Here is a 23,614-nt window from a genome sequence, read left to right on the forward strand (position 1 = left end):
CAATAGCGTAGTTAAACTAATAAATTTGTAAGGAACTGGAGTATTAAAAACTTTTTTATTATGTTATATTTGAATGTATAACTGAGATTCAGCACCCTGGGACAGAGAGAGAAGACAAACAAAGACAGATGATATAAAGACCGCCATTGTATTATTCAAGTGCATTTATAAAAGTTGGTGGAACACTAGACTCTGCTGCAGCAATCACAGCATTCATATTTCAATAAAAAGGATGGAGGCTCGTCCTCCGGCAGGGAGTTTCCGGGATCATAATATCTCTTTCTTTCTGTATCCAAAGTAAAAGACCTTGAGGAACTGCGGCAAGTACAATCCTTTAGGCTGCAAAAGATTGTACACCCGAATTACAGAACGCCCGCCGCAGATTATACGCAGGTCAGGCTACCAATTACATCGACGCCCTTCATCTCTCTCAAATATAATTAGCAGAAACTTGCTTTCTTTCTGGAAATTATTACGTTTTTTTGGAGATCGTTGCCATCGAATATCACAATTCCATAACTGCTATTCTCATTTTCATTACTTTATGTATATATTTATAGTTTAAGAAGTCGGTCATACACCACGCTGTACGAAAGCACAAAAGCCGTATGGCGTAACGCCTCGATCTTTATGACAAGACTCTTATCATCGTTGAAAGCGGAGAAAAGACCTTGATCGAGAGCCGGTGGAGACAATTCCAGTGCGATGCGATCCAATCAATTTTAAAGCGTGCTTTTCTTTACGCTCGAGCCTGCAAATCCATTTCCAAAATCCAAACTATTCTCCCAGTCAGTAGCTAATCGGGTCCATATCCATTTTAAACAGGCAACCAAACAAACACCAAGGAAGTTTCTCGTTTATAGAGCTGCGAAAACAAACAAACACACCAAACCGGTGAGGACGCTCTCTAACACCTAGCCACCAGTTCATGCGAAGGGAAAAAAACAGACGCTACGAAACTTTCTTCCGTCACCTTCGTCTTCAAGGGGCGGCTTCGTTCAGGTTGGCAGCAGCAGTTACGTTCTCCGACACCCCGCCGACGACAGTGGTCAGGTTGGGGTTGTTCCGGAGCTCCGCGCTCCTCACCTTCTCAGCGTCTTCCGTCGTCGCCACCTTGTCCGCCACCAACCTTCTCTTCGCGTCCTAACAAATCGAACACAAATCACCGGTCAACGTTCCATTTTTTTTTTTTCCAACTGAAAACCATAAGAACAGCTCCCCTGACCACAAACAACCCACGGTACGAGCTAGCTCTATAATTTGTTATCCCTTACCGCTAAAACTTCACCCAGCGTTGTCTTCTGCAATTCGTCCCCAGTCCTCTCGTTGGCATCGGCCGCCGACATAGCCGAAGCGGCGACTCCTCCGGGTCTGACGGCGTTGCTCCCGGTTGCACGCATCTCCGCCGCCTGAATCGCACTGGCGTCGCTCTGCGTCACCGGCTTGTCTCCGCATGTCACGCTCGCAGCCTCCAAAGCGTCGCCGATCGTGAACGAACCAGTTACCGCTGGAGACGGTTCCGGCACCGGGGTCGAGAACTGTCCCACGACCTGCCCACCAACCGACTCCGTCACAACGCGGCGGCCCGGGATGTCGGACTCCGTGACCTTCATCCCTTGACCTCCGACTGCAGCGGAGTACTCCGTGGGGTGAACGTATCCCGCCTCCTGATTCAGGGTAGCTGCCGACTGCATAGTAGCAGCGACGCCGCCTTTCTGTGTCCAACCGAGCACTTGGCTTTCGGCGGACTGCATCAGCGCGGCGTCCCTCGGCGCAACGGGCTGGTTCGCCAGCTCGCCGGAGACGTTGAAGACGTCGCCATACTTGACAGGATCTGCCACCGGCTTGACGTCCGGCAAGTTGGTCCCAGTCTCCCTCCGGGGCTGACCTTGGCTCATTTGTCCGGCGCAGTCGATCGAATTCCAACCAAAGTGACACAGCTCAACCAGTAGACACTCTAGGAACTCCTGCGTACGAGAACCTCCGGTGCCGGTGCAACACTTTTCTACTCATCGCGAGGATGTAAGGAAGAGGCACGTGTGACCATTCGTGTCAAACGGCTTCCTCTCTTGCACATCGTGTTCCGTTCATTTCTTAACACGCCTGTCCGAATATGGAGATGGCACTTCAGTCAGAGGCTGGTGCTTGTCTTTCGGTCCGCGTACTAGATCTAGTCCATGGGATCCAATCGATCTGCTCCAAAGTTAGATAGCATTTGTAACAGGAAGCACAAGAAAGTTCACCGTGAGACAGAATAGGGTAAGACCGGCCTTGACTCAGCAACGCCCAAACAAAGCCAGTTCAGACCCAATCCTTTAACGGGTCGTGTTTGTACCAAAACATATCTAAATCCTAGCTACAAAATGTTTGAATGATAATCATTTAGATGGTCAATTTCAAATAAATCATATGATAGATATTACATTTACCAATCAGACGAGACAATGGGTTTCATTTAAGGAAACTATTTTTTTTCTTTCTCCTTGCTCGTTTAAAGGGTATTTAGAATTTATGGAAAAACATTGTAGCCTTTTTTTTACAACTTAATAACTATCACCTGGTCTCATTAGAGTCATCAAGTAGTATGATTCTCATCAAAATCTAATATATAAGAGCATAGTAGTTATCTATTTCCCCACGTATCAGTGAGATATATACGGTGCTTTCTAGAGTATAAATTTTGAAATACTAGGGCCCTTCGATCAATAATTTGTAGTTCAATCATTGAATTTCTCATTTGAGTTGCAATGCTAATCCATCTTTTAAACAATGTATACGTATATACACACACATGTATTGCAACAACTTTGCTCATTTTCACATTACGATTACGCTTTTGGTCTAGTAGAATCATAACTTGCACCCTATTAGTTTTGGTTTTTTTTTTTTTTTAGAAAAAAACAAAGACAACTAATTAGTTAATGACATCCTTTATTAAGTCACACAGAAAACTAAGCTTTTCAAAGTAGGGCAACACAGTCCAACCCCCTTAAAGCATATGCATCAATGTCTAAAAGTCCAAAATTTGAACTACATCTAAAATAGTTTTGCCAATCTCTATTTCAATTTTTAAAAAATTAATAATCATGACAGCCAATCACTTAACAACCGTTTTTGTAAGTCTCTACAAAATTATTCATAATTTTGGATGCACTATTAAATTCTTCAAACATGGAAATATATATATGTATATATTAGTTCACATGTTTCAACAGTTTATAAAAAAAAATGGTATACACGTATCGGAGCCGAGGCGTGCCCAGCATATTAAAATCAAACGGTGCTCTTACCAGTGATTGCTATTGAGTAAAGAATGGAAACAGCAACTCAAAGCTCGCTCCGGATTTGCAACCCGTGGATCCGTATTATATCCGATTCGTTACTCAAGTCAACCGTTTCTTACACGTCGACGTTGATACCAGCACCAATGAATATCCTCCAACTCAGGCACAGTTGCTGACGTGTCAACCTCGATGCTTACAAAACAAACAGAAAAGCCCCCTCTCATTGGGAAAAACAACAAAAGTACCCTCCACCGAAAACTATGAAAGATAATGTTTCCTCCCCAAAAGGGCAGCCGGCAGGTCCTCTTGACGGATCTGCCATTCTTACCTCTTAATTACGAACTTGCCCTCCCAAGTAAAGGGTTTTGTTTGGGCGACTTTCCCCTCTAGAGTGCCCTGCTCGGCATTGGGCCCGGTTCGGTTCGGTTCGGCTCGGCTCGGCTCGGCTCGGCTCGGCCCTATAAGAAAGCCCAGCCCAGGTCAGCCCAATACCTGAAATTCGAGTTGGGGCTTGGCTCGATTATTGAAACTCGAGTTTGAGTTTAGTTAGAGCTTGTTTTTAATATAAATAATATATAAATATGATTAATTCTAATAAAATATTATATATATATAAAGATTAATAAAATAATTATAAAAAAATTTATCAGACCCACCTGAGGTTACTTGGCCGGTGCAATAAGAAACCAGTACCCCTTTTTCAAGTCTAAGCCCGAGTCTGGTCAGGTATAAAGTGCCCAACCTTAGCTCTGTGGGCATCACGGGTTGGAGCGAAATCAATAAGTATCAAAGTTTAATAAAGATAAAAGATGCGGTAGTCAGTTTTGGGGGGTAGGGGGGTGATGAATCTACTAGTTTGGATCGTTAGGTACCACGAAATCTGAGCTCAAGTGTAATTATGTCAACCGAGTAGGATCCAAATCTAAAAGTAGATTCAATCACCTCAAAAGAGAGCATAGCTGAGCAAGGGGAGAGAAAGTTTCAATTGAAAGATACTGATGTATTTGACTATTAGGCACTGATCCATTTGATTATTGCAATGAATTAGGTGCATGTAAAGCTACAAAATGTTAATGTGGGTATGAATTAAACATATGATAATAAACCCTATATAAAGGTTTACATTGACTGAAGTAGGCAGTTTGCCCACTTCAGTCCTACGATAGCTTGGCTACTGGCAAGGTTAGTGATCTACATTCGGATCCGGATCATGCACTTAGCCCATAGAAATGTGAGTGCTGGATCTTTTTTTAGCTTCGATATTTGTACTCGACTCGATTGCATCACTGCCGAAAGCTGGATGCCATAAGGGTGAATTCCACTATTGTACCATGGCAGTTTTGTCAATCGGCAGAAAATTTACCGCCACCGGCTTCCCTTCCCTGAATTTGTTGCAGAGAGAGAGAGAGAGAGAGAGAGAGAGAGAGAGAGAAGAATTACGGTGCGGTACGTTGTCATCGTCTCTGTTTTCCCTGTCTCTCTCTCTCGTTTCGGTGGCTTGCTGTTTCAGGTGAAGGAGGGGAATGCTGGGATCGTTGTCCTCCTGTGGAGATCTTGAGACCTGACTGTCGTCATCGCCGTCACTGTCGTAGGGCAATCCCCGTCTCGGGTTCTCTGCCATGGCTGCTCCTTTCCTCTCTTCTCCCTTCCAACCCTACGTCTACGAGGTTGGTGCTCGTCTCTTCATTCTCGCTCTTTCCTGGCAAAAAATTGAGTGGGGATCACATTCTTTTTTCTGCGGAATTAGGGTTTTCTTTCGCTTGTAGCCTCCATTTCAGTAGGATTGGCGCTTTCGCGTTTCTAGTTGCCCATTCCTATGCGGAAGTTAGATTTGTCGACGAGGATCCGGTGATTCCTTTTTTGTTTCGGTTCCGGGCGTTGTGCTCCCCTGTCGTTTTCTCCCTTATTCTTCTTATTTTTTTCTTTGTGGGGTGATCCATGTTGGTAGAGCACACTAGCTGTTCTGTCTGCGAAGCTTAGGGATTCTTGGTGCCCAGAGGACTCTATAATTGTTAATTACGGTAGACTGGAATATCGGTGCATCTGATCTCGTGATGGGGTTTAATCAATTCTTGAATTTTGGGGGGAGATGGGAAGACGAGTAGTTCTTTAAGTCGGTGAGATGGATTCGTTAGGTTGGATGATCATTGCACCATTTACACAAGTCTATAGGCTTTTGTCAATGGCGTTGGATGACCATATGCGTGTAAAATACGAGATGTATCTGAAACTGTTGCAGCATCTACGGACTACCTAAATAAGTGACATTCTAAAAGTAATGCTAGAAAGTTCAAAAAGCTTTTGGAGTATGATGTTTGCTCTTGGGCGATTTTTCTTTTTTAGCTCCTTGAAGTGCTGGAACTGGAAGTTTTGATTTACTGGGAAGTTATCTGTGACATATAAAATCTGCTTCTTTTTCTAAAAAATGACATATTTTCGCTTGTTCAGAGCCCGCAAGCAGCCGTTACAGCTTTCCAGATTTTGGGAGGAGAAGCTCAAATAGTGCAGGTGATTATGAAATATAACTTTCTTTTGTTTCTTGAAACTATGTGAAGGTACATAGTTACCTGGCCTTGGATAGGAAACCAACCGTACTCTTGAGTTTCTTTTTCCAGATATTCTTCTGCTTATTTGTTTCTCATTTACCAGATAATGTTAAAATCACAAGAAAAGGTCGTTGCAAAACCTGGTAAGTCCCTAAATTCTTTCCCCAAGATCATATTCGAATCGATGATGGCACCTCATGTTGGTTGTCTTTGAGTAGTTAGTGTTTTTGAACACTTAAGGGGATCCGTTGGATTCACGAGTGTTAGCATGATAAAATACTTGTGCTTAATTTTATCCTTGGGAGATCCTGTGTCATTGCCTTCACCTGTCAGAGAATATATATTTTCTGGAGTTATTGATGAAATATACAGATGCTAGAGCATTGAACTATATAAGGCAGATATTTCACTCTAATTATAGTGCAGGCGCTTGTTCTAGAAGTTATCCTTTTTGCTATTGCAAGGGTACATTTATTCTTCAAAAGCACGTTAAGTTAAATATAACTCATGGCAGCGAAGTTGTTGTCTCTCTCTCTCCCTCTGACGTGCATGCCTCTAACATACATAGAGAGACTGCTCTTGCAATTTTTATTTTCATTGAACCAATTTCAATAACAACAGGTTACAGCAATCCAACTGGAATTTCATGGAATGCTTCCCTTTTGAGTATAACTTTTGCCTATTTAAAGTTTGAGAATAGGTCGAGGGCGGTGCCCCCTCGAGCATGGAATACATGCTAGTTTGCTAGATACTCAAACAGTCAAACCTATTCATCAAATATCTCATGTAGAGACTGCTTGTGAAAAACTCTTAAAAAAATATTGTAGATCAGCTTTGTTGTAATTCCAGAAGAATCCTTATACAAATTCATGCTGGTATGTATCCTTTCAGTGCAGAACCATAAATATTTTTATAAAGACTGAAAGAATGCTTGAATGATGTCCTGGATGCCTCACTCAGCTGATAAACTGTCAGAACTGTTGCAGTAATTGAAATAACAAAAGTGGCATAGTTTTGTTATTTTTGTGCTTTTGCTTGGAAAATATGAAAACCTATGATTGTAGCTCCTGCATATGTGTACCTGCAACAACTTAAGCACAGTCGTGGATATTGTTCTAGCCTCTACGGTTCTTAATGCCAAGTTTCTTCTTGGGTATTTTTCATCAAAGTTGATTTCTCGATAGTTTTTTGGAGAAAATCTCACTAAATTTTGAAAAATGGAAAAATGTAAAAAATGGTAAAAATAAAATAGATGAGAATGTAATAAAAAAATGATAAAAATAATGTTTTGATGATGATAACAATGGTGAAAGTAATTCAGTCTAAGTTTAAATTTGATTCCACCTTAATTGCAACATTAAAAAAAGGAAAATGAAAAAAAAAGGAAAAAAATATGAAAGAAACTTGATGACTTTATTGTTCATGTTTTTTTTTTTTGGTTGATATGGCGATATTTGTGACAATGACACTAAGGTAATGGTAACACCATAACTCATCCCACAAATAATGCACTTAGATACAGTTGGTGATCAGGAAGGGGCTTTGCCGTGGTGGTCCATTATGAGATTGGTTGTTGTGTCGGGAAGAGCTTGGTTCAGTCTGAAATAAGGTGGTAAACCTTCCTGGTTTCTCAACTCGAACACTTAGACTCACTCAGTTTGTGGATAATCTTCAGAATCCTTACTAAGGTGGTAAACTCCCCAATACCTAATTGGGGACACTCAATTTTTTGTTTGCCTCTTTCTTTTTTTCTTTTTTTGTGGGGTGGGGGAAGGTGGTGTGGATGTGGTGAGAGGGGAGAGTTTCTTTCTTCTCTATTTTAAGAATCAGAGATGAGAAAGTCGGGATATAAGGATGGTTTATGTGCCGCTGATGTTCCTTTTCATACAGTAGATTTGGAATTTGACTACTAACCATTTGAGGTTGGCTCTTAAGATCTCCACTTCTGTTGGACGGGGGAGTTCTACTTTGTCATAACAAGCTTTTTTTTTTTTGGTTTGCTCCTAAAAAAACCTAAATCTTCAGAGAGTAAGAAAACAACTTTCTGGTTTTTTTACCTTTCAATGGGGTAGAAATAGCAGGACGATCAAATGACATTCCTTGCTGCATTAAATCTTAACGATTTGGTGGTAGCTCAAAAGGTTTCAGTCTGAGCATGTGAGTGTACAAGATTACATTGGGTGCTGAATTAATGATCATGAAAGCTAGATATCTGAGACTCTTTTATTTTACTTTGTTTTATTTGTATAAGGATCTATAGGACTTATTTTGAAGATAAGAATGACCGACCAAACAAATTATTACAGGTTTGATGTTAGTTTAGAAAAAGCACTGCAAAACCAACTTGAGCATCAACTATTGCAATATAGCTGTAATGCAAATTCTGTCCACATGTTGATTGCAAAAGCTTCAATTCATTTAGCATTTGCTGTGAAATTTATCTTTTGTTATTGGTTGATGAGTTCTCGTCTTGTAGCTCCAAATTTATTGTTAACTTTCTGAAAAATATGGCAGGTTCTATGTGTTATATGTCGGGTTCCATTCAAATGGAGAATGTATACCTACCTGAAAACGAAGGGAGCATATGGCAATGGCTATTTGGCAAGAGTGTGACTAGCGTCATCCTGAATAATACAGGACCAGGTGATGGATTCATTGGTATTGCAGCTCCATCACTAGCACGTATACTGCCGGTTCGTACTGGATTTTTTCCCCTCTTCTTCTGTCTCTTGCAATATCAAGCTTCATATCCAATAGCATATGCTTAATTTAAAAATCAAGATACAGATAAGGAAAAGAAGTTTGAATGATTGGATTCTGTAACTGACGTCATCAAACTTATTTTGATGCCTTTGTAGATTGATTTGGCGAAGTTCGGAGGAGAAATTCTATGTCAGGTACAGTCATTTTATTAGTACTTCGTAAGGACTATGAGAACTTCTCTAGTTTCTACACAACACTTTCTCCCGTCCAAGTAAAATGGTTCATGTCACCCAATTTAATTCCCAATAATGTATTCTGCATCCATCTTATTGTTATGGATATGGTTGCTGTAGCCAGATGCGTTTCTTTGCTCTGTTAATGATGTCACTGTGACAAATACAGTTGATCAGAGAGCCCGGCATAATGTGGGTGGTGCAGAGGTGAGGTCATTTGCATCTGGAATTTCATTTCTTTTGTTCATATGTGATTTTTAATATTCTGCACTCAAGTTTCTAGTACTTGCTATGGGTTGGTTTAGTGACTTTTACATAGGCAAACATGTATTCCTCCAAGTTAGGAAAAACATTTGCTGCTCAAGGCATGAATCTAACGATGATATCATTGCTTTAACAGAGTATTTTGAGACAGAAGCTCGTAGGTCAGGGGCTTGCCTTCATAATTGGTGGTGGATCTGGTAATGGTCTTTCCTTGATCTGTTCACCTATGTTAACTACAGTAGTCATGATCTGTCTGCTATGGAATTAAAATCTGAAGCATGTTCCTGAATTCTATGCTTTCGGACTCCTTGAAAAGAACTGTATTAAAATGACAAAATAGCTGTTCTTTGTGCACATGTGAAGTCGTTGGTGTTTTTCTCTTTATTTTTTTATTTTATTCTCCATTGATGCTACTTGTTCATTGTATTGTGGCAGTTGTGCAAAAGAATCTTGAGGCAGGAGAAGTGTTGGTTGTGGATACATCTTGCATTGTGGCCATGACAAGTAGTATTGAACTGAACGTGAAACAAGCCAACCCAACAAGGCGGGTGGTCTTTGGGGTAAGATTTTTCCTCTATGATAAGCTTGTTTCATTAAGAGGTAGTGATTTCACTGCTTGGCCTTTTTGTTGTCCTAACATGGCATACCAAGAGTTTCTGTCCTTGTACTTTCCAGTAGTTGACAAGTGACTAAAATATTTGAAAGACTTTTCTTTGTGCTGTTTTTCCCTACTTGGTTTTGATGATTCTTGTCAACCAAATAGGGAGAAAATCATGCAACTGCTGTACTCACTGGACCTGGAATCGTCTTTATCCAGAGCCTACCTTTCTATCGCCTTTCTCAAAGGATTGCAAGGCAAGTTAATTATATGCATTTTCTTGTGTTAAACTTTGTTTATTGAATGTTCACTGCAAGTTGGTACAGGGGTTTGCTGCGGACCCCTTTCCAAGATCTTGCTGAAATGGGCTTTCAGTTAATTCAGCAAAGGATTGTGAATTATGTCATTTTTTCCCCTCTTTCTCATAAAAAGCCTGCCATTATGCCATATTATGTGGGGCAATATTTGAGATCGCAACAATGAAAATGGGGAATTGTGTCATTTTTATCATTCTTTTAGTGGGCTGGAATGTTTCCACTTTTCTTGTCTCATTAAGAGAGGAAATGGCCTTTTATAATGGTTTCTATAGAAATGATGCACAATTTTGAGATGTCCACGTAGTATAGGGTTTGCTTAGCAGGACTACGTAGTGTTACTTGCATGTTTTGTGGGATGGATTTGTGAGCAGTCTCGAACTTAAATAATGACTCTCTTCATAAATTTTTCTTCCTGAAATTTTGAAATATTGTTGCGTGCAGGGCAGTAACATCTCCGGGAATGCGAGAGAACCCTAGATTTTTGATTCAGATTGCGGTGTTTTTCTTCCTCGCTTACCTCATGATTGTATCATCCCTGCTCTTAACGGATATATGAAGTTACACAGGCTCTCTTTTTCATTTTCTTCCCCTTTTTCTCTTCTTCAGAGCCCCCTTTTGCATTGTATTCATTGCTCGGAAATTTGAAGGTAAGTTTTGTTTTCGGTTTTAATGAACAATAAAAGGTGAAGGCATACATGGGGGATTAAATTAGAGGAATCTCGATCTTAGGATACAAGATATGGAAGTGGGAAAGAACCTGAGATAAGAAAAGTGCTAAATCTTTTTCTTTTGATAAGCAAAAGAAAATGTCATTTTTCGTCAAGTTACAGGGGACTTCGGGGTTGTCTGCTGCATATGTTCTGTGGAGTTGGCGTAGTTGGATGATTGCAGAGCATTTAGTTTCCATCTCCTGATTAGTTTCCATCCTTTGACATTGGTGTTTGGAGTGGATGACAATTGTAGATTACAATTTGCTTTTGATTCTGAGAGGTGCTGCAAATTGGTCCAACTTGATATGACTAACTGATTTTTCTTGTGATTGTCGGTGTTTTTCCCTGCTTTAGTTGTTATGAGACGTCATTCTACATTTGCGTATGATGAGAGAGCCTCTTCTAACGTTTATTCACCTTCCATTAATGGTGCTTGTTAGGAGATTCCACATGCTACTCTGACCTTCCCAAGAAAGGGAAACATAAATTCTTATAGCTTATCATGGAAACACACATAGACATCATGGGCACAATGTTAGTAATGTATACAAAATTTCAATGTTTAAGCTAATGATAATTCATTACTCTTTAATGGTACTGATGCTCTTTTAAAATGTCTCTATTGAACTTTTTTTGGCTAGTAACGGTGCATGCTCTCTCTCTCTCTCTCTCTGTGTGTGTGTGTGTGTGTGTGACGCATACGCGTAGTCTTGCATTTCTCGAAAACCTTTTTGGCAATTTCAAGCAATGAGTCGCCCCTCTGTTTTTTGCACGCAAGCCACCGTTTATCCTATCTGACACTTCAAATGAGTTGGATTTGCTGTCGTTCTCCTTTTTACCAATTTCAACCAACCCCACCCGTTTTAAAAGAAAATTAAAGTTGTCACGTGAACTATGTCTAGTCTGACTTCTGATCTTTTCATTTAACCAAAGCAATATGCCACTACCTTTTCGCTTTTAATGTTTAAAATTTAGTGAGGTCTCAAGCAGTAATGAGAGTGCCTCCCAATGAACTTATTTCAAGGATCAGACCTGTCTGAACTAAGAACGCAAGTGACAGGTCCATTCGATGAACCTAATCCGTCGATTTTACTATATCGATTTATGAACTGCCCTTGCGCTCTAAGTGAAATTGAGACGCCAAATCCACGAGTTACCTGCTTATTTTTTCATCAAGATGTTAGCGTTTCAGAGCAATTCCGATTACCGACAAATTTGTCAAGAAAGTTATAATATTTTCAATTTTTTGGCTATTTGGAAGGGTGACCACAGTATGTATCACATTTTCAATTATGAACGAAAATTCACCGTTCCTCGTAACAATAGCCTAAAAAGGATGTGAGTTCAAACATGTCCCATTGTTAAGGAACTTGGCTCACGGCGACTTCGAGGTCACTGAAAAAAAAAATGCAACGGTACGACCATTCATTTTGGTGATGGATGGTTACCAATGTACATGCCTGGACTAATCTAGCACCACCATCATCCTTTTTTTTTTTTTTTGTTATGGACGGTCGTCGTAACAGCCATTTTCTTGTGAGACCATCACTTGCTTTAGAGGTTGTTGGACAGGAGGGTTTTGGGACTGTTTGAAATGTCTGGGAGCCATTTTGTTTAAATTTTAATATCTTATAAAAAGTTATCCTTCTTCCTAGAAAAACTTTTAATTAGTAAGTAAAGTTCTAAACTTGTTTTCGTATCCCCTTGTCCGAGCCACTTTGTCAAGAAAATTCGTGGACCGTTAATCGAATCCTAACAAGGGCAGAGAGGCAAGTGTAGGCAATTGCCCACACAGAGCCACAATTTTTCTCATCTAATCTAATCTACATATTGATGCCTTTTAAAAATGGCATGGAGAGGTAAAAGGAATAGAAAAACGAGTGGTTTTTGAGGGAAAGTGGGAAGGGGAGGGAGGTCATTTGCAATTTGCAGGACTAGAGGGATGGAGTACAGTTCCGTCATTTCGCGCCCTTTTCAAAAAGGAGGAGAGGGCCCGCCCACCGCGCGTCCCTTCCGCCGTCCGTACGGCCACTCCCCGCCTGATCATTTTCCCCGCCAAAAACAAAAAAAAGGAAAAAAAAAAAAAGGAAAGCAGGGGAGTTTCCGAGGCCCCTCCGCTCCCCACTCCTCCACCCTCCGATCCTCCCCATCAACGGTTCCGCTGTCCGATCACCGATCCCCGCGTTTAATTGCATTCTCTCTTCTCCCTCTCTCGTTTCCTCGGTTCAGTTCCGTCCTCTCCTCCATCCCTGTAATATCTCCGATTCTTTCATGGCCCTTACTTTCTTGAGCATTGCGAGCTTAATCCCTGGCGTCGGACGAGGATTGGTGAGGGGCGTTGCATTTCAGGTTTTCTTTGTGGTTTTCTTTCTGTAGTTGGAATGATAGGTTGTGTTGTCTTAATGTGAATTAGGGGCCAATCTGAAGACTTGCAAGAGAGTCGGTATCCAAGAAAGGAGGAAGAATTGGTAAATCTTTTCTTGGAGGTCTCTTTTTGTCGGGTATCTGTTGTGGAGAATTCTATTTCCTTTTATGCGATTCTGTGGAGATGATGTCCATCTTGATGGCTTCTCTTTTCCTGTTTCCATTTTTTATACCTTCACTTTTTTGATTGAATCAAGGCAGATTTGGTGGAAATTCATTGTGTAACGTGGATGGTATTAACTAATTTAGGATAGTACGGTGTGTTCTTGATAGGGATTTTGCTTGAAAGATTCGTGGGTTTTAGTGCGTGCAAACGAATCAAGAGTCTTTGATGTGGATGGGATTCCCAGCACCATTGTAGAGGGATCTTCATGCATGACCGTCGATGTTGACAACATGTTAAGCGTCCATGATTCCACACACAGTGCTCTTCACTGAAATTTTGGATGCTACATGCTGATGGACGTCAATATCTTTCACGGACGGTGTAAGTTCGGAGATCATAGGAGTGGACGATGGCATGAACGAGTGAAAAATTCTGGTGTTTTGGCTCTGGAGATACTAACTAGCGTTTGTGGATTCTGGAAAGACTTTCTTCTTCGTGTGAGGGATTGTAATTAAAAAGGACACTCCATGTCCTATGTATCGACAGTTGTTTGTGCACCATTTTTAGTTAAAAGGCAACTGCACAATTGGTTGATTGATAAAGAGGAACGTAAATGCTTGAAACTGTTGAAGGTGCTAAATCTCGATGGTATTTTGACCGAAGTCCTCTTTGATACCAAAACCTTCTCTTTTAATGCACCGTTCGTGTGTCTGTGTGAGTCATTAAGCACAGAAGCGACATTTAAGTCTTTGCACCCCATTAGAGTCGCATAATGGATAATATAAAAGCGGTTGGTGGTTCTTATATTTCTTAAGTTACACACACGTACACACATATAAATGTGCACTTATATGAATACGTAAATTTATGAAATTTAAGAACCCACGAGCACTATGATCTATCTGCTCAGCGTGAATGGATGGCTTACGGCTTACCAGGCCAAAAGCAAAGAACAGCATGTCACATCAGGAAAAAGGTTTTTGTGAGTTCAATAGTCATACATTGTTGACTGTTTAATTCTCCTAATATAATGGCTAAGGGTTCTCAAGTTCATATTACTATCCTTTGTGGAAGTCAATGGGTACTTAGTAAGGTTCAAGTACCCATGTTGCCGTAGGAGACACTTGGGTACCTTTTAGATCCAAATTGCTTAATTTTACTTGATTTAATTTTTTCCAACTTACTCTATATTCTGTTTCTAGAATTATTGTTCATTAACATTATTTGTAGCACTTGTTTATTAAAATGTTACTTTTATTTTGATTTTTTTGTGTTATTTTGCATATATACATATACATATATCCTGCCGTACCTCCATACCCATATTTTCTAAAATTGTACCCGTACCCGAACTACACTTCATTTTTGAATAGTTTTGACAACAATTGGATTAAATCGTAACTTGTACTATGATAGTATGATCACATGACACTTGAGTTTCAGGTTAGTAGGATGACTTTGTAGCACAAATGTGGTAGGCCTAACTCTTTTAGGCATTTGCACATAAATAAGATATAGAAATCAAATTCAAAGCTATAAACTCAGCAAAATAAACACATAATATATGTCATTGAGCTACACAAGTATGCAGTTATATCTGACAGTTAATATTTATCTTTACTAATATTTGGTTCTTCAGCATAAGCATTTTTCTGTTAGACTTGTATGCTGAAAAGTGAAAATCATAAGATGAACTATAGAAAAATTACAAGATCCATATTTAAATTTGTTATTTTTGTTTGCTGAGAACGTCATGCTCTCATATGCATTAGAAACAATATCAAAAGAACCATTTGGGTCAAACGTCAAGTTAAAGTCCCATTTTCGTTGGATTCGGATTTACTTGTGCAACTATCCTGTCAACGAAGTGGATGCAACTATTATTTCCAGTTGTTTAAAGTTCGAACTGCTACTACTTTGAATCTTGGTCAGTAGATTAAATTGCTGTTGTTTTTTATGTTTATCCCTTCAAGATGCTGTTTCATGTATTCTACTTGCTATCTGATGGAGTCCTTTTAAGATTTATTTAAAGAAACACACACAATGGTTGGAAATTGGAACAATATAAGGAAACCTGTGATTAGGTTGGATGGATTTAAAAGGAAATAATACATAAAAGGGAAGCAGAATGTGACCTCTTCTTAGCAGAACATGGAATGTCTTCTTGGTATTAAGAGCAAAGGGGATGGAGGAGTCTTTGTATTGAAGGTGAAGGGAGTGGAGGAGAGAGAGGGTGTTGGTCGTTGCAGTTTCCTCTCTTGAGAGAGGGAAGGAAAAGAGAGAGAGAAATGTGGATCTATGTATGAAGACTGAGGTAGACGAGCAACGTTTTTTGCACGATAAATTTATCTCCCACAAGCCAGGACTATTGAGACCATGCCATAGTTGGTTATATCCCTTATGTTTGTCTCTTCTTTGTAATATACTCCTACCATTACAATGATAAAAATCTCACACTCTTCCATGGCATGGACATATTGTGGAACTTTGAGCAATATCTTGTCTCTTTATGATTGTATATTTGTTTGATATTAGATTAAATTGTGGCTGCCCAACAGAATCATAGGCAAGGGTCTTACAACCCTCTCAGTTGGTACCCAAAGCCAAGTGGTTTTCTGTGAGTACGTAAAGTGGTGCGGGGAAATTTTAAGATAAAGGTTTGGATTATAACACAGGAAGCTTGAATATATATATTTTTTTACAGAAATTCCATTATCCAACCCATGTAATTCCCTCGTCACCTTCTCACTTCTCTATATCCCCAGTATGTATCTGGTAACATAGTACCTCATTGGCATCAATTTTTGGATAAATTATGGCTTGCAATATGACTTACACAAGTAAGAAGAATAAGGAAGTGTTCATGAAGTGTGGAGAGTGTTAATTTAGTAGCTTCATTGAAGGATTTCATGGTTTTCACCCTGGTTGTAGGAAGTGCTATGTGCACATAGGAACTATGCTTTGCAAGCGAGAAACATGATGCTTCTGAAGTACCATATTGCAAAAGGAAGTGAGCTTTCCATATTAAGGAAGCAGGGCTTGTTTTGTATGGCAAGCTAGCTTCCTATGTCATGGATATCAAAATTCCAATACTGCGAAATGCTCAACTTATTTATACTTTTTATGAAGTCTTTTGCATTTCCAGTTTTATCAAAAGTAACAATTTAATTTACCTTTTACAAAAGGGTTAATTTAGCAATTACAGAAAAAAAGCATTTTTTTTTCAGTTTTCTGTTTTTCGCCAACTTGCTTTCTTTCCATTTCTAGTTTGCTTCATGTCTTGTTTCTCAATTGCTTCATATTCCAGTTTGATTCCTGGTCCGCTTCTAGTTTACTCTCCACTTCATATGGCCTAAAATTTTAAGGTCTCTTTCGCTTCTTATGGCTCATGCCTAAATATTTAGTGGTTTGATACCACTTGCTACTTGAATGGAATCTTCTTGAGATGCATTTGCAATAGAAAATATATAAGAAAGTTTGACTTATCTTGGATTGATGGAAGTGAAAGAAATGCATACAGATAAGGAGAATCTGTTGTCTCTTTGGATGAGCATGAGCTTCCCGGTTGATAGTGGGTTTTTCTTGATATGGTTGAGAGAAGAGACAAAGCAAAAGGTTGAGAGAAAGTGCACACACAGAAGAGAGAGAGAGTATATATGTATGATAAAATGATACATATGTTTTGCTCTATATATTAACTACCAACAGCATACATATGTAAATTTTGAGCCTCTCTCTTTATAAATTATGTCTTTTCTTTGATTTTGGTAAACGAAAGAAAAACCATGACTAGTCTGTGTCCTCAAGTTCACTTGCCCAAGTCACTTAGTTGACTGTTGGTCGATCACATACCAAATCACCATATTCTCAATCATTGGATATACAAATCTGACGTATCTCTGATGATTGAACACTAATGATCTAAGGGTATGCCTTGTATTTTGTAATCCCTTTCTTTTATGTTTGTCCCTGTTTTATAATATTCTGATACTCTCTGTAGTGATAACTAATAGCTTTTGGTCCCTCTCTGTGTGGTGGGGGCACATTGCTAAGCAACATAAAATATCTATCTATTTTGGTGCTGCATTTAGACATTGCTCTAACAATCCTGCATAAGAGAGTGAACCTCAAGGGGTTTAGCAAATGCATGGGAGCTAAAAACAACATTGAGGTTTTTTGCGATATCGATAAGCAGTGGGGACTCAGCGACTAATTTATAAAGATTGCATGTCTCTTCAATAATAAACCAGAGCTACAAATACGGTAACGTATAATAATTAATCACATGCTTCATCACATGATAAATTCTCTTGTGGAGCATAGTTTCACACCTATATTCACAAAATTGCCATTTGGCATACTTTGCTTCTACTAGGACTAAGATGACTCTGGATATCGGTTTACCATAATTGGTTTAGTTATTCTGGTAAATGACTGGTTTGATTGGAATTGCTTGAGAAAGCTTTGTGGTTGGCAGCCAAAGGTTTCAGGTAGGAGTCAATTTAGTTCATGGTTTCCTTGCTTTGATGTCATAGATTTGCCAGCACAAGATTTTCAATTTCATTATGCAAGTATAACATGTGCATGTGCTCATTCTGTGTATTTCCATGCCTGCACACATTTGTACACATTTTTAGAAAGGGAGACAGAGATTTGGTTCTATATAAAGAAATATATTTTATCAAGTTGTTAGCTCATCTGTTGCTTATTGGCCTTGTAATTTTTCTTTGTTTCTTAAAGCAAATCCCCTTGTGTGCTTTTACATTTTTCACGTGCACCTTTATTTTTTCAGTGGATGAAAAAGCTTGGCATTTTCTTGTGAAAATGGAATATGCTTTTCCTCTGTCAAGCAGTGACCTTACGTGGTTGGAGAAGCTTTTGAGAACAGAATTCTTTGTTGACTGCTCTGTTCATGGCCTACTGAAGAAGAATCTGTTCTGCATCCACTGTGGTACTTCTCTGTGCCATCAATGTGCTCTGAAGCATTGTTCACATCCCCACCTTCAGGTTGCTATTCTTCATTTCCTATTCTTTTTCTTTCTTTCTGAAGTGGAAAAAAGTCACTCCAAAGAGTTCAAACTACATATTTGTTTGTCCAAAAATGTGTAAATGCACAAAAGTTTCTGTAAATGAGTCATATTTGATTGAATTATGATTTCAACACAATATTCGGATCATGGGAGGCCCTGAGGATATGAGTTCATTTTAAGTTTCTTTCTTTCATTTTCATATTTTGTTTTTTGCATCAATGTGTAAGCAATACATTGGTTTCCTCCTTGCCATTGCTGGAGCTTCAGCTGGCCAGTTAATGATGGTGTATGTTAGATCTGGACCTTTAGACGAGTTGGTATTAATTTCTGAGGAGCAGTAGTCAATTCTCTTTGTGAAATTTCTCATTTGTTTGTGTTAGTGGGTTCATTTGATGTGAATTTGGTGTTAGTGGAGGCTTGACCTACTTTTCAAGGTAAGAGGGTAAACTTTTTGGTCCAGTAGTGTACTTATGAAGATTTGGCTAATAGAAACATATTTCTTGACCTAATTGCTGATTTGTTAGATGAATCAGTCTAAAATCAACTAATTTTTTGTTAGATTTTGAGGTTTAAGACTTTAAGTGATTGAATGACGGCTATGTCACCTGGTCCACTAGAAAACTCGGGCTGGTTATATCAGGCTGGTGATTATTCAGTTAGCGAGATAATATTGTGGAGACCATGGTCCAGAACTGATCCTTAATTTTGTGGATTCAATCAATAACAGGCAGTTCCACTGGGCAATGACATTATCAAACGCTTTCTTAAATATGTTTTAGAGTTTTATGTACTAAGGCTAGAATCAATCAACATCATGGGATTTATGAAGAATGGGGGGATCGAAGTATTTTGTGTAACTTTGTTCACAACCCCAGTATTAAACTGTCACCATATGAATATTAATTTGAGTTTGCTTGTCCAGTGGCTCCTTATTGGGCTAGTCAGGCAAGGTTATGTGACTTTAATTAGCTATTCCAATCATCATATGATTCTGGAAAAGTAATCATATGTTGCTGCAGATATTATTAACAATACCTTTGCTTACTCTAATTTTCAGATACGAAGGTACTTATACCATGATGTTGTCCGTCTTGAGGATCTGAAGAGCTTGGTTGACTGTTCCCATGTGCAGGTCTCTCGCACTTGCTTCTGTTGTGTGCTTTTGTAGATTCATACAAGATAATATATATATATATATATATATATATATATATATATATATATATATATATATATATATATATATATATATATATTATACTGGAAAGCTCCATATTGAGTTGATGAGGCATAACTTAAGTTTTCTATGGGATATGGAGATTGTATTTGGGCAGTTTGTTTCATGGAAGAAAAGAAAAACTCAAGGGTAGGCTTTTCAATTAGAGTATCTGATGCATTCAAGTGTGTAAAATATAGGTATATATGTACATACGCATGCATATGTATATGTAATTTGGTTGATCTTGGGTCCTGTACATTTGGTATTGGTAGTTGTGATTGGCCACATTTTCAAAAGTCTGTTGGTCAAATCGGATCCTTTGTGCACACTCATCATAGTCTGTTTGGGAGGAATAAATACTTGGGTTATGTTTTTCTTTACAAAGATGTAAGGTCTTTCAAAACTTGAAATTTGATAACCCAGGGGGTTGAGCCATTGATTTTTGAAATTCATTAAATGCCTATCTTTGAGGTTTGTCACATGGGTGCACCTAAACTGCTGCTGTACCTGTCTCAATGCTGGTGCTGGTGCAGGTACTATCCGACGTGGCATGTCCAGTGTGGTAAGCCAAATGGGGCCAAAACTAACTATTTTAAATGTGCACTTGACAAACTATCCTAATGCAAAAAGTTTATAATGACTTAAATGTAAAATATAGATAAATAGGACTGTTAAGCAGTTAGTTAAGCGTATAACAGATTATAAATATATATTTATAATATATACTTTACCTGCACTGGCGCCTAAATTTTTTTTGAAACATGCTGCATCAGCATCAGCACCCGCACCTATGTGATGTGATGTAGGCTATGCGGTATAGCCAGACCATAGAATAGTGGGTTGCTACTAAGCAAATGAGTTAGACCACATCCATCTGGTCGAATTCCAAAAGAGAATGTGAACAAGTTGAAGAAATCTCAAAGAAAATGACCCATGTGCTCCTACCTATGACACACATGTACATGGTTTGGGAGTGGCATTTTCAGAAAAACAGGTATGGGTGTGGTGTGGGTGTATACGTAGATATATGCATACATGCAGACAGACACACATGCATGCATGCCATGTTCCATAGTTTCAAAAAACCAGCTTTCACAAGCACAAGAAAACATGTTCAGAAGGTATATGTTTAAAACATGTGGAAGCATAGTTTCCAATTTTGCTAGTTTTTGTTGACTAGGTTTAAGTTTTGTGGTACTATCATTTTTTTTGGTAATGTAGTCTATGAATGCTAAAATTGGTTCTAATTCTAACTCATTCTAGATTATTCTCACCTCTATCATCACGAGTGGAGTAACATATAATTGGGCTTTCTGAAAAATATAGAAGGTTGAAGAGAATAATCTTCAGCTTAATTTTTTGCCTAGCTCCCCTTCTAATTTTTTTTTTTTCAAATTTGTTTATTTGGTGATGCATAAGCCGTGTGCCTGAAATCTTGCCCTTTATTTTACCTCCTGCTTCTTTCAGAGATATATTGTTAATGGTTCCCAGGCCGTGTTTCTTAACCATCAAGGCAGAACGGGGCAGCGGCGAGGTATAGAAAATTGTTGTCAGTCATGCAATAAGATTCTGCAACAATCTTATCAATATTGTAGCATAGCTTGTAAGGTTGAGTTTCTTCTCATTCTTCTTTCTTTGAATTTCTCTTAAGTACATGTCTTCTGGAGATTTTATATTTCTTCTCAACCCCTCCTTCCTCCTCCTCTCATTGACTTTTACATAATCATCAACGAATCAAAATATGGCAGGTGGGAGGCACTATAGTATCATCTGGTATAATTATGGAGATCACACAATAACAGGAAATAGAGTATTTGTCAAAAATTGCCATCGCAGATTTCCCTTAAACATTTGAAGGAATATAAATTTTATTATAATGTGTTGGCATGTACTAATTGCGGAATCTCAACTAATTGTCTCTTTAATATGTTATGGTTACATAAGTTTCTGTCTAGACAGCTAATAAGCTGTAAAAATGGAAAGTATTTTGTAACCAAATATTATTATCAAATATGGTAAAAAATATAATTTATAGATGGCAGATGTTATCGTGCTTTTTCCTGCTCAATTATGCAAAAGGTGTCAAATTTCAGCAGCGGCATAAAGGTACAATTAAAAATATATTGTTGCATGGTGCAAAAACATACCTTCCTCATTTTCTTCACCTAATTGATGGCTATTAAGTTATTAGCTGCCATTCTTTTCTATGTCATGGCTGTATTTAAGAACATTATCTGAGTGAAGCTGCTTAAAAAATATAAACCCCCTGAGTTCGTTTTTCATGATAATTTTATGTTATTTGTTTCTAAAACAAGCAGAATCGTTCTATCTAGTGATTTGGATGTTTCTATTGGCTTCCAACTGAAAGACCTTCCCTTGTTGCCAGTCTTGTTATTCTTGCATAGGCTACTTGTTTTGTGAAACGTGTGCTCAACTTTTACCAATCAATTTTGGTTGTCTCACTTTAACACATAGTGGCTTTTTCAGTTAGACAGCTTCCCTTCTTTGCTAGTCTCTTCTTCTTCCATATTCTGCATCTTTTACATAGTTTCCCTTGGTCAACTTCTGACGTTATTTACATGCTATTCCAACTACTGATTTTTATGGTTTTTGTTTTTTAAAATTGGCTTACCTTTGCATTTACTTTTGCTTGTACAATAGGCTCTTTAGTCTTTAGATATAAACAGTCTCGGAGTCTGATCAATCTTCGGTGAAGTATTAGACTATTAGTTGCTTCATCTATTCACCTCATCTACTCTGTTGTTCAAATGTTATTGCCTATAACTTGCTGCCATATTTATTGGTAAGAAAAAACCCACTGAATCAGCGATAAGCAAAATTATGCCTCGTTGATATTTTATCCATATGATTTTTCTTTAGTCACAGTCTTTTTCATTAGTCAACCTATTGCTCATGAATTCCAAGTATTATCGGAAGGAAAGGCTGCTCTGACAAATTTGACGTGAGACCAACATTCTTGCTTTTTTTTTTTTACCAATGCAACTTAAGGTGTCTATTTGTCAATTGCTATAAGTCGGCTGTTGTACGTTCAATTGTCAGTAGGTAGATGCATTTGTTGGTCATCTGGCCATCTTGTCTATGCTTTCTTCAAATGCTTTTTATACAAAAAGTATTTATATACATTTCATATAGTCGCTAGTGGAAAGAAGCCTGCAAGGATGAAATTTGGCAACTTCTCTTGTTCTGAGATTTCTAACCATTTGACTGATCCGTTAATTACCGTCCACCAGGCAGAGGCTGTTCCAGAGCAATTGGTTCAGCAAGCACCAGGCATTTACTTGCAAAATGATTCATCTTCAATCGCTAGCTCAAAAGTAACAGAAGTATCTGACGATGGTGATACATGTTCTCATGGATTGCAGAAGTCTACTTTGGGGAGGAAAAAGGGCATCCCCAAGCGATCGCCTATGTTTTAGATCTTGTAGGATTTTAATTTGATCGGGCAAGCTGCAATAGGTGTACATCCCAGCAATCATGATGCTATCCATGAGATGGTATGACAATCATTTATTGGGAGAATTTCCCACTGAAAATGAGGCGCTACTTTGTAGATTGTATGAAGATCTTCACCAACTGGCATATGCCGTAAATTAAGATTCTTCTTTCTTCTCATATTCACGGTCTGGAATTCTGAGATTTAAGCCAAAATTTATAATCTTTGTCTGATCGCACATTTAGAAGTTTAGTAGGTAGCTCAGTGTGTATGATATGCATACAGAAGGTGCGCTCATAAGGTTATTGCATTTTCTGACTAAAAAATCGTGGCAGGTTTTTGGATAATAAGGTTTCAGTTTTGTTCTTTCTGCATATATTTGTGACTTTTTGTTCATCTTCGTCACATTGGATGAGTGATGACCAAGTCCTCTTGCCATATGGATGATTTCTTTGTAAATGGTCTCCTTATAGTCCTCTACCGTGTGGTTCGCCCGGCTAAGATTCTATTATTTCCCACTAAATATACTCATTGTCGGGAGCTTGGACCTTTTTTGTTGTAAAAAAAACAAAAAAAAAAGTAAATTTTTATGGCGGCATAATTTAAGAAAGTTCAACTGCATTGATTCTTTTATAAACCTAGGAAGGAGAAACGAATGGTGCGCACTATAATGATACCTTTTATATTCATTACGCTATAAGGAAAGTACATAAAAGGGCGCCCAAC

General features: G+C 38.6%; 3 protein-coding genes across 7 annotated transcripts; 2 read left to right on the plus strand and 1 right to left on the minus strand.

The window, feature by feature from the left end:
• Positions 1-981: 981 nt before the first annotated feature.
• On the minus strand, positions 982-1,898 carry LOC116247444 (late embryogenesis abundant protein D-34-like). Its single transcript, XM_031619626.1, has 2 exons — positions 1,275-1,898; positions 982-1,143 (listed from the first exon to the last, which is right to left on the minus strand). The coding sequence occupies exons 1-2, from the start codon at positions 1,896-1,898 to the stop codon at positions 982-984; spliced, it is 786 nt and encodes a 261-aa protein (XP_031475486.1).
• A 2,759-nt stretch (positions 1,899-4,657) lies between these two features.
• LOC116249084 (uncharacterized) lies at positions 4,658-10,929 on the plus strand. Its single transcript, XM_031622208.2, has 10 exons — positions 4,658-4,951; positions 5,733-5,792; positions 5,934-5,973; positions 8,345-8,523; positions 8,689-8,727; positions 8,887-8,973; positions 9,167-9,227; positions 9,466-9,590; positions 9,794-9,885; positions 10,387-10,929. Exons 1-10 carry the CDS (start codon positions 4,904-4,906, stop codon positions 10,499-10,501), a joined length of 846 nt encoding a protein of 281 aa, XP_031478068.1. The 5' UTR covers positions 4,658-4,903; the 3' UTR covers positions 10,502-10,929.
• Positions 10,930-12,756: 1,827 nt separating this feature from the next.
• Positions 12,757-23,121, plus strand: LOC116248748 (protein RGF1 INDUCIBLE TRANSCRIPTION FACTOR 1-like). 5 transcript variants are annotated; one of them, XM_050075847.1, is made up of 6 exons: positions 12,757-12,983; positions 13,069-13,156; positions 17,978-18,192; positions 19,273-19,347; positions 20,902-21,042; positions 22,686-23,121. In XM_050075847.1, exons 3-6 carry the CDS (start codon positions 18,010-18,012, stop codon positions 22,869-22,871), a joined length of 585 nt encoding a protein of 194 aa, XP_049931804.1. In that variant the 5' UTR covers positions 12,757-12,983; positions 13,069-13,156; positions 17,978-18,009; the 3' UTR covers positions 22,872-23,121. The 5 variants fall into 5 exon arrangements, with proteins under 5 accessions (XP_049931804.1, XP_031477570.1, XP_049931803.1 ...); XM_031621710.2 differs by having other exon boundaries at positions 13,069-13,141; XM_050075846.1 differs by having other exon boundaries at positions 13,069-13,123.
• The last annotated feature ends 493 nt before the right edge of the window (positions 23,122-23,614 follow it).

The sequence above is a fragment of the Nymphaea colorata genome, chromosome 2, assembly GCF_008831285.2.
Source record: "Nymphaea colorata isolate Beijing-Zhang1983 chromosome 2, ASM883128v2, whole genome shotgun sequence".
Classification (NCBI taxonomy): Eukaryota; Viridiplantae; Streptophyta; class Magnoliopsida; order Nymphaeales; family Nymphaeaceae; genus Nymphaea; species Nymphaea colorata.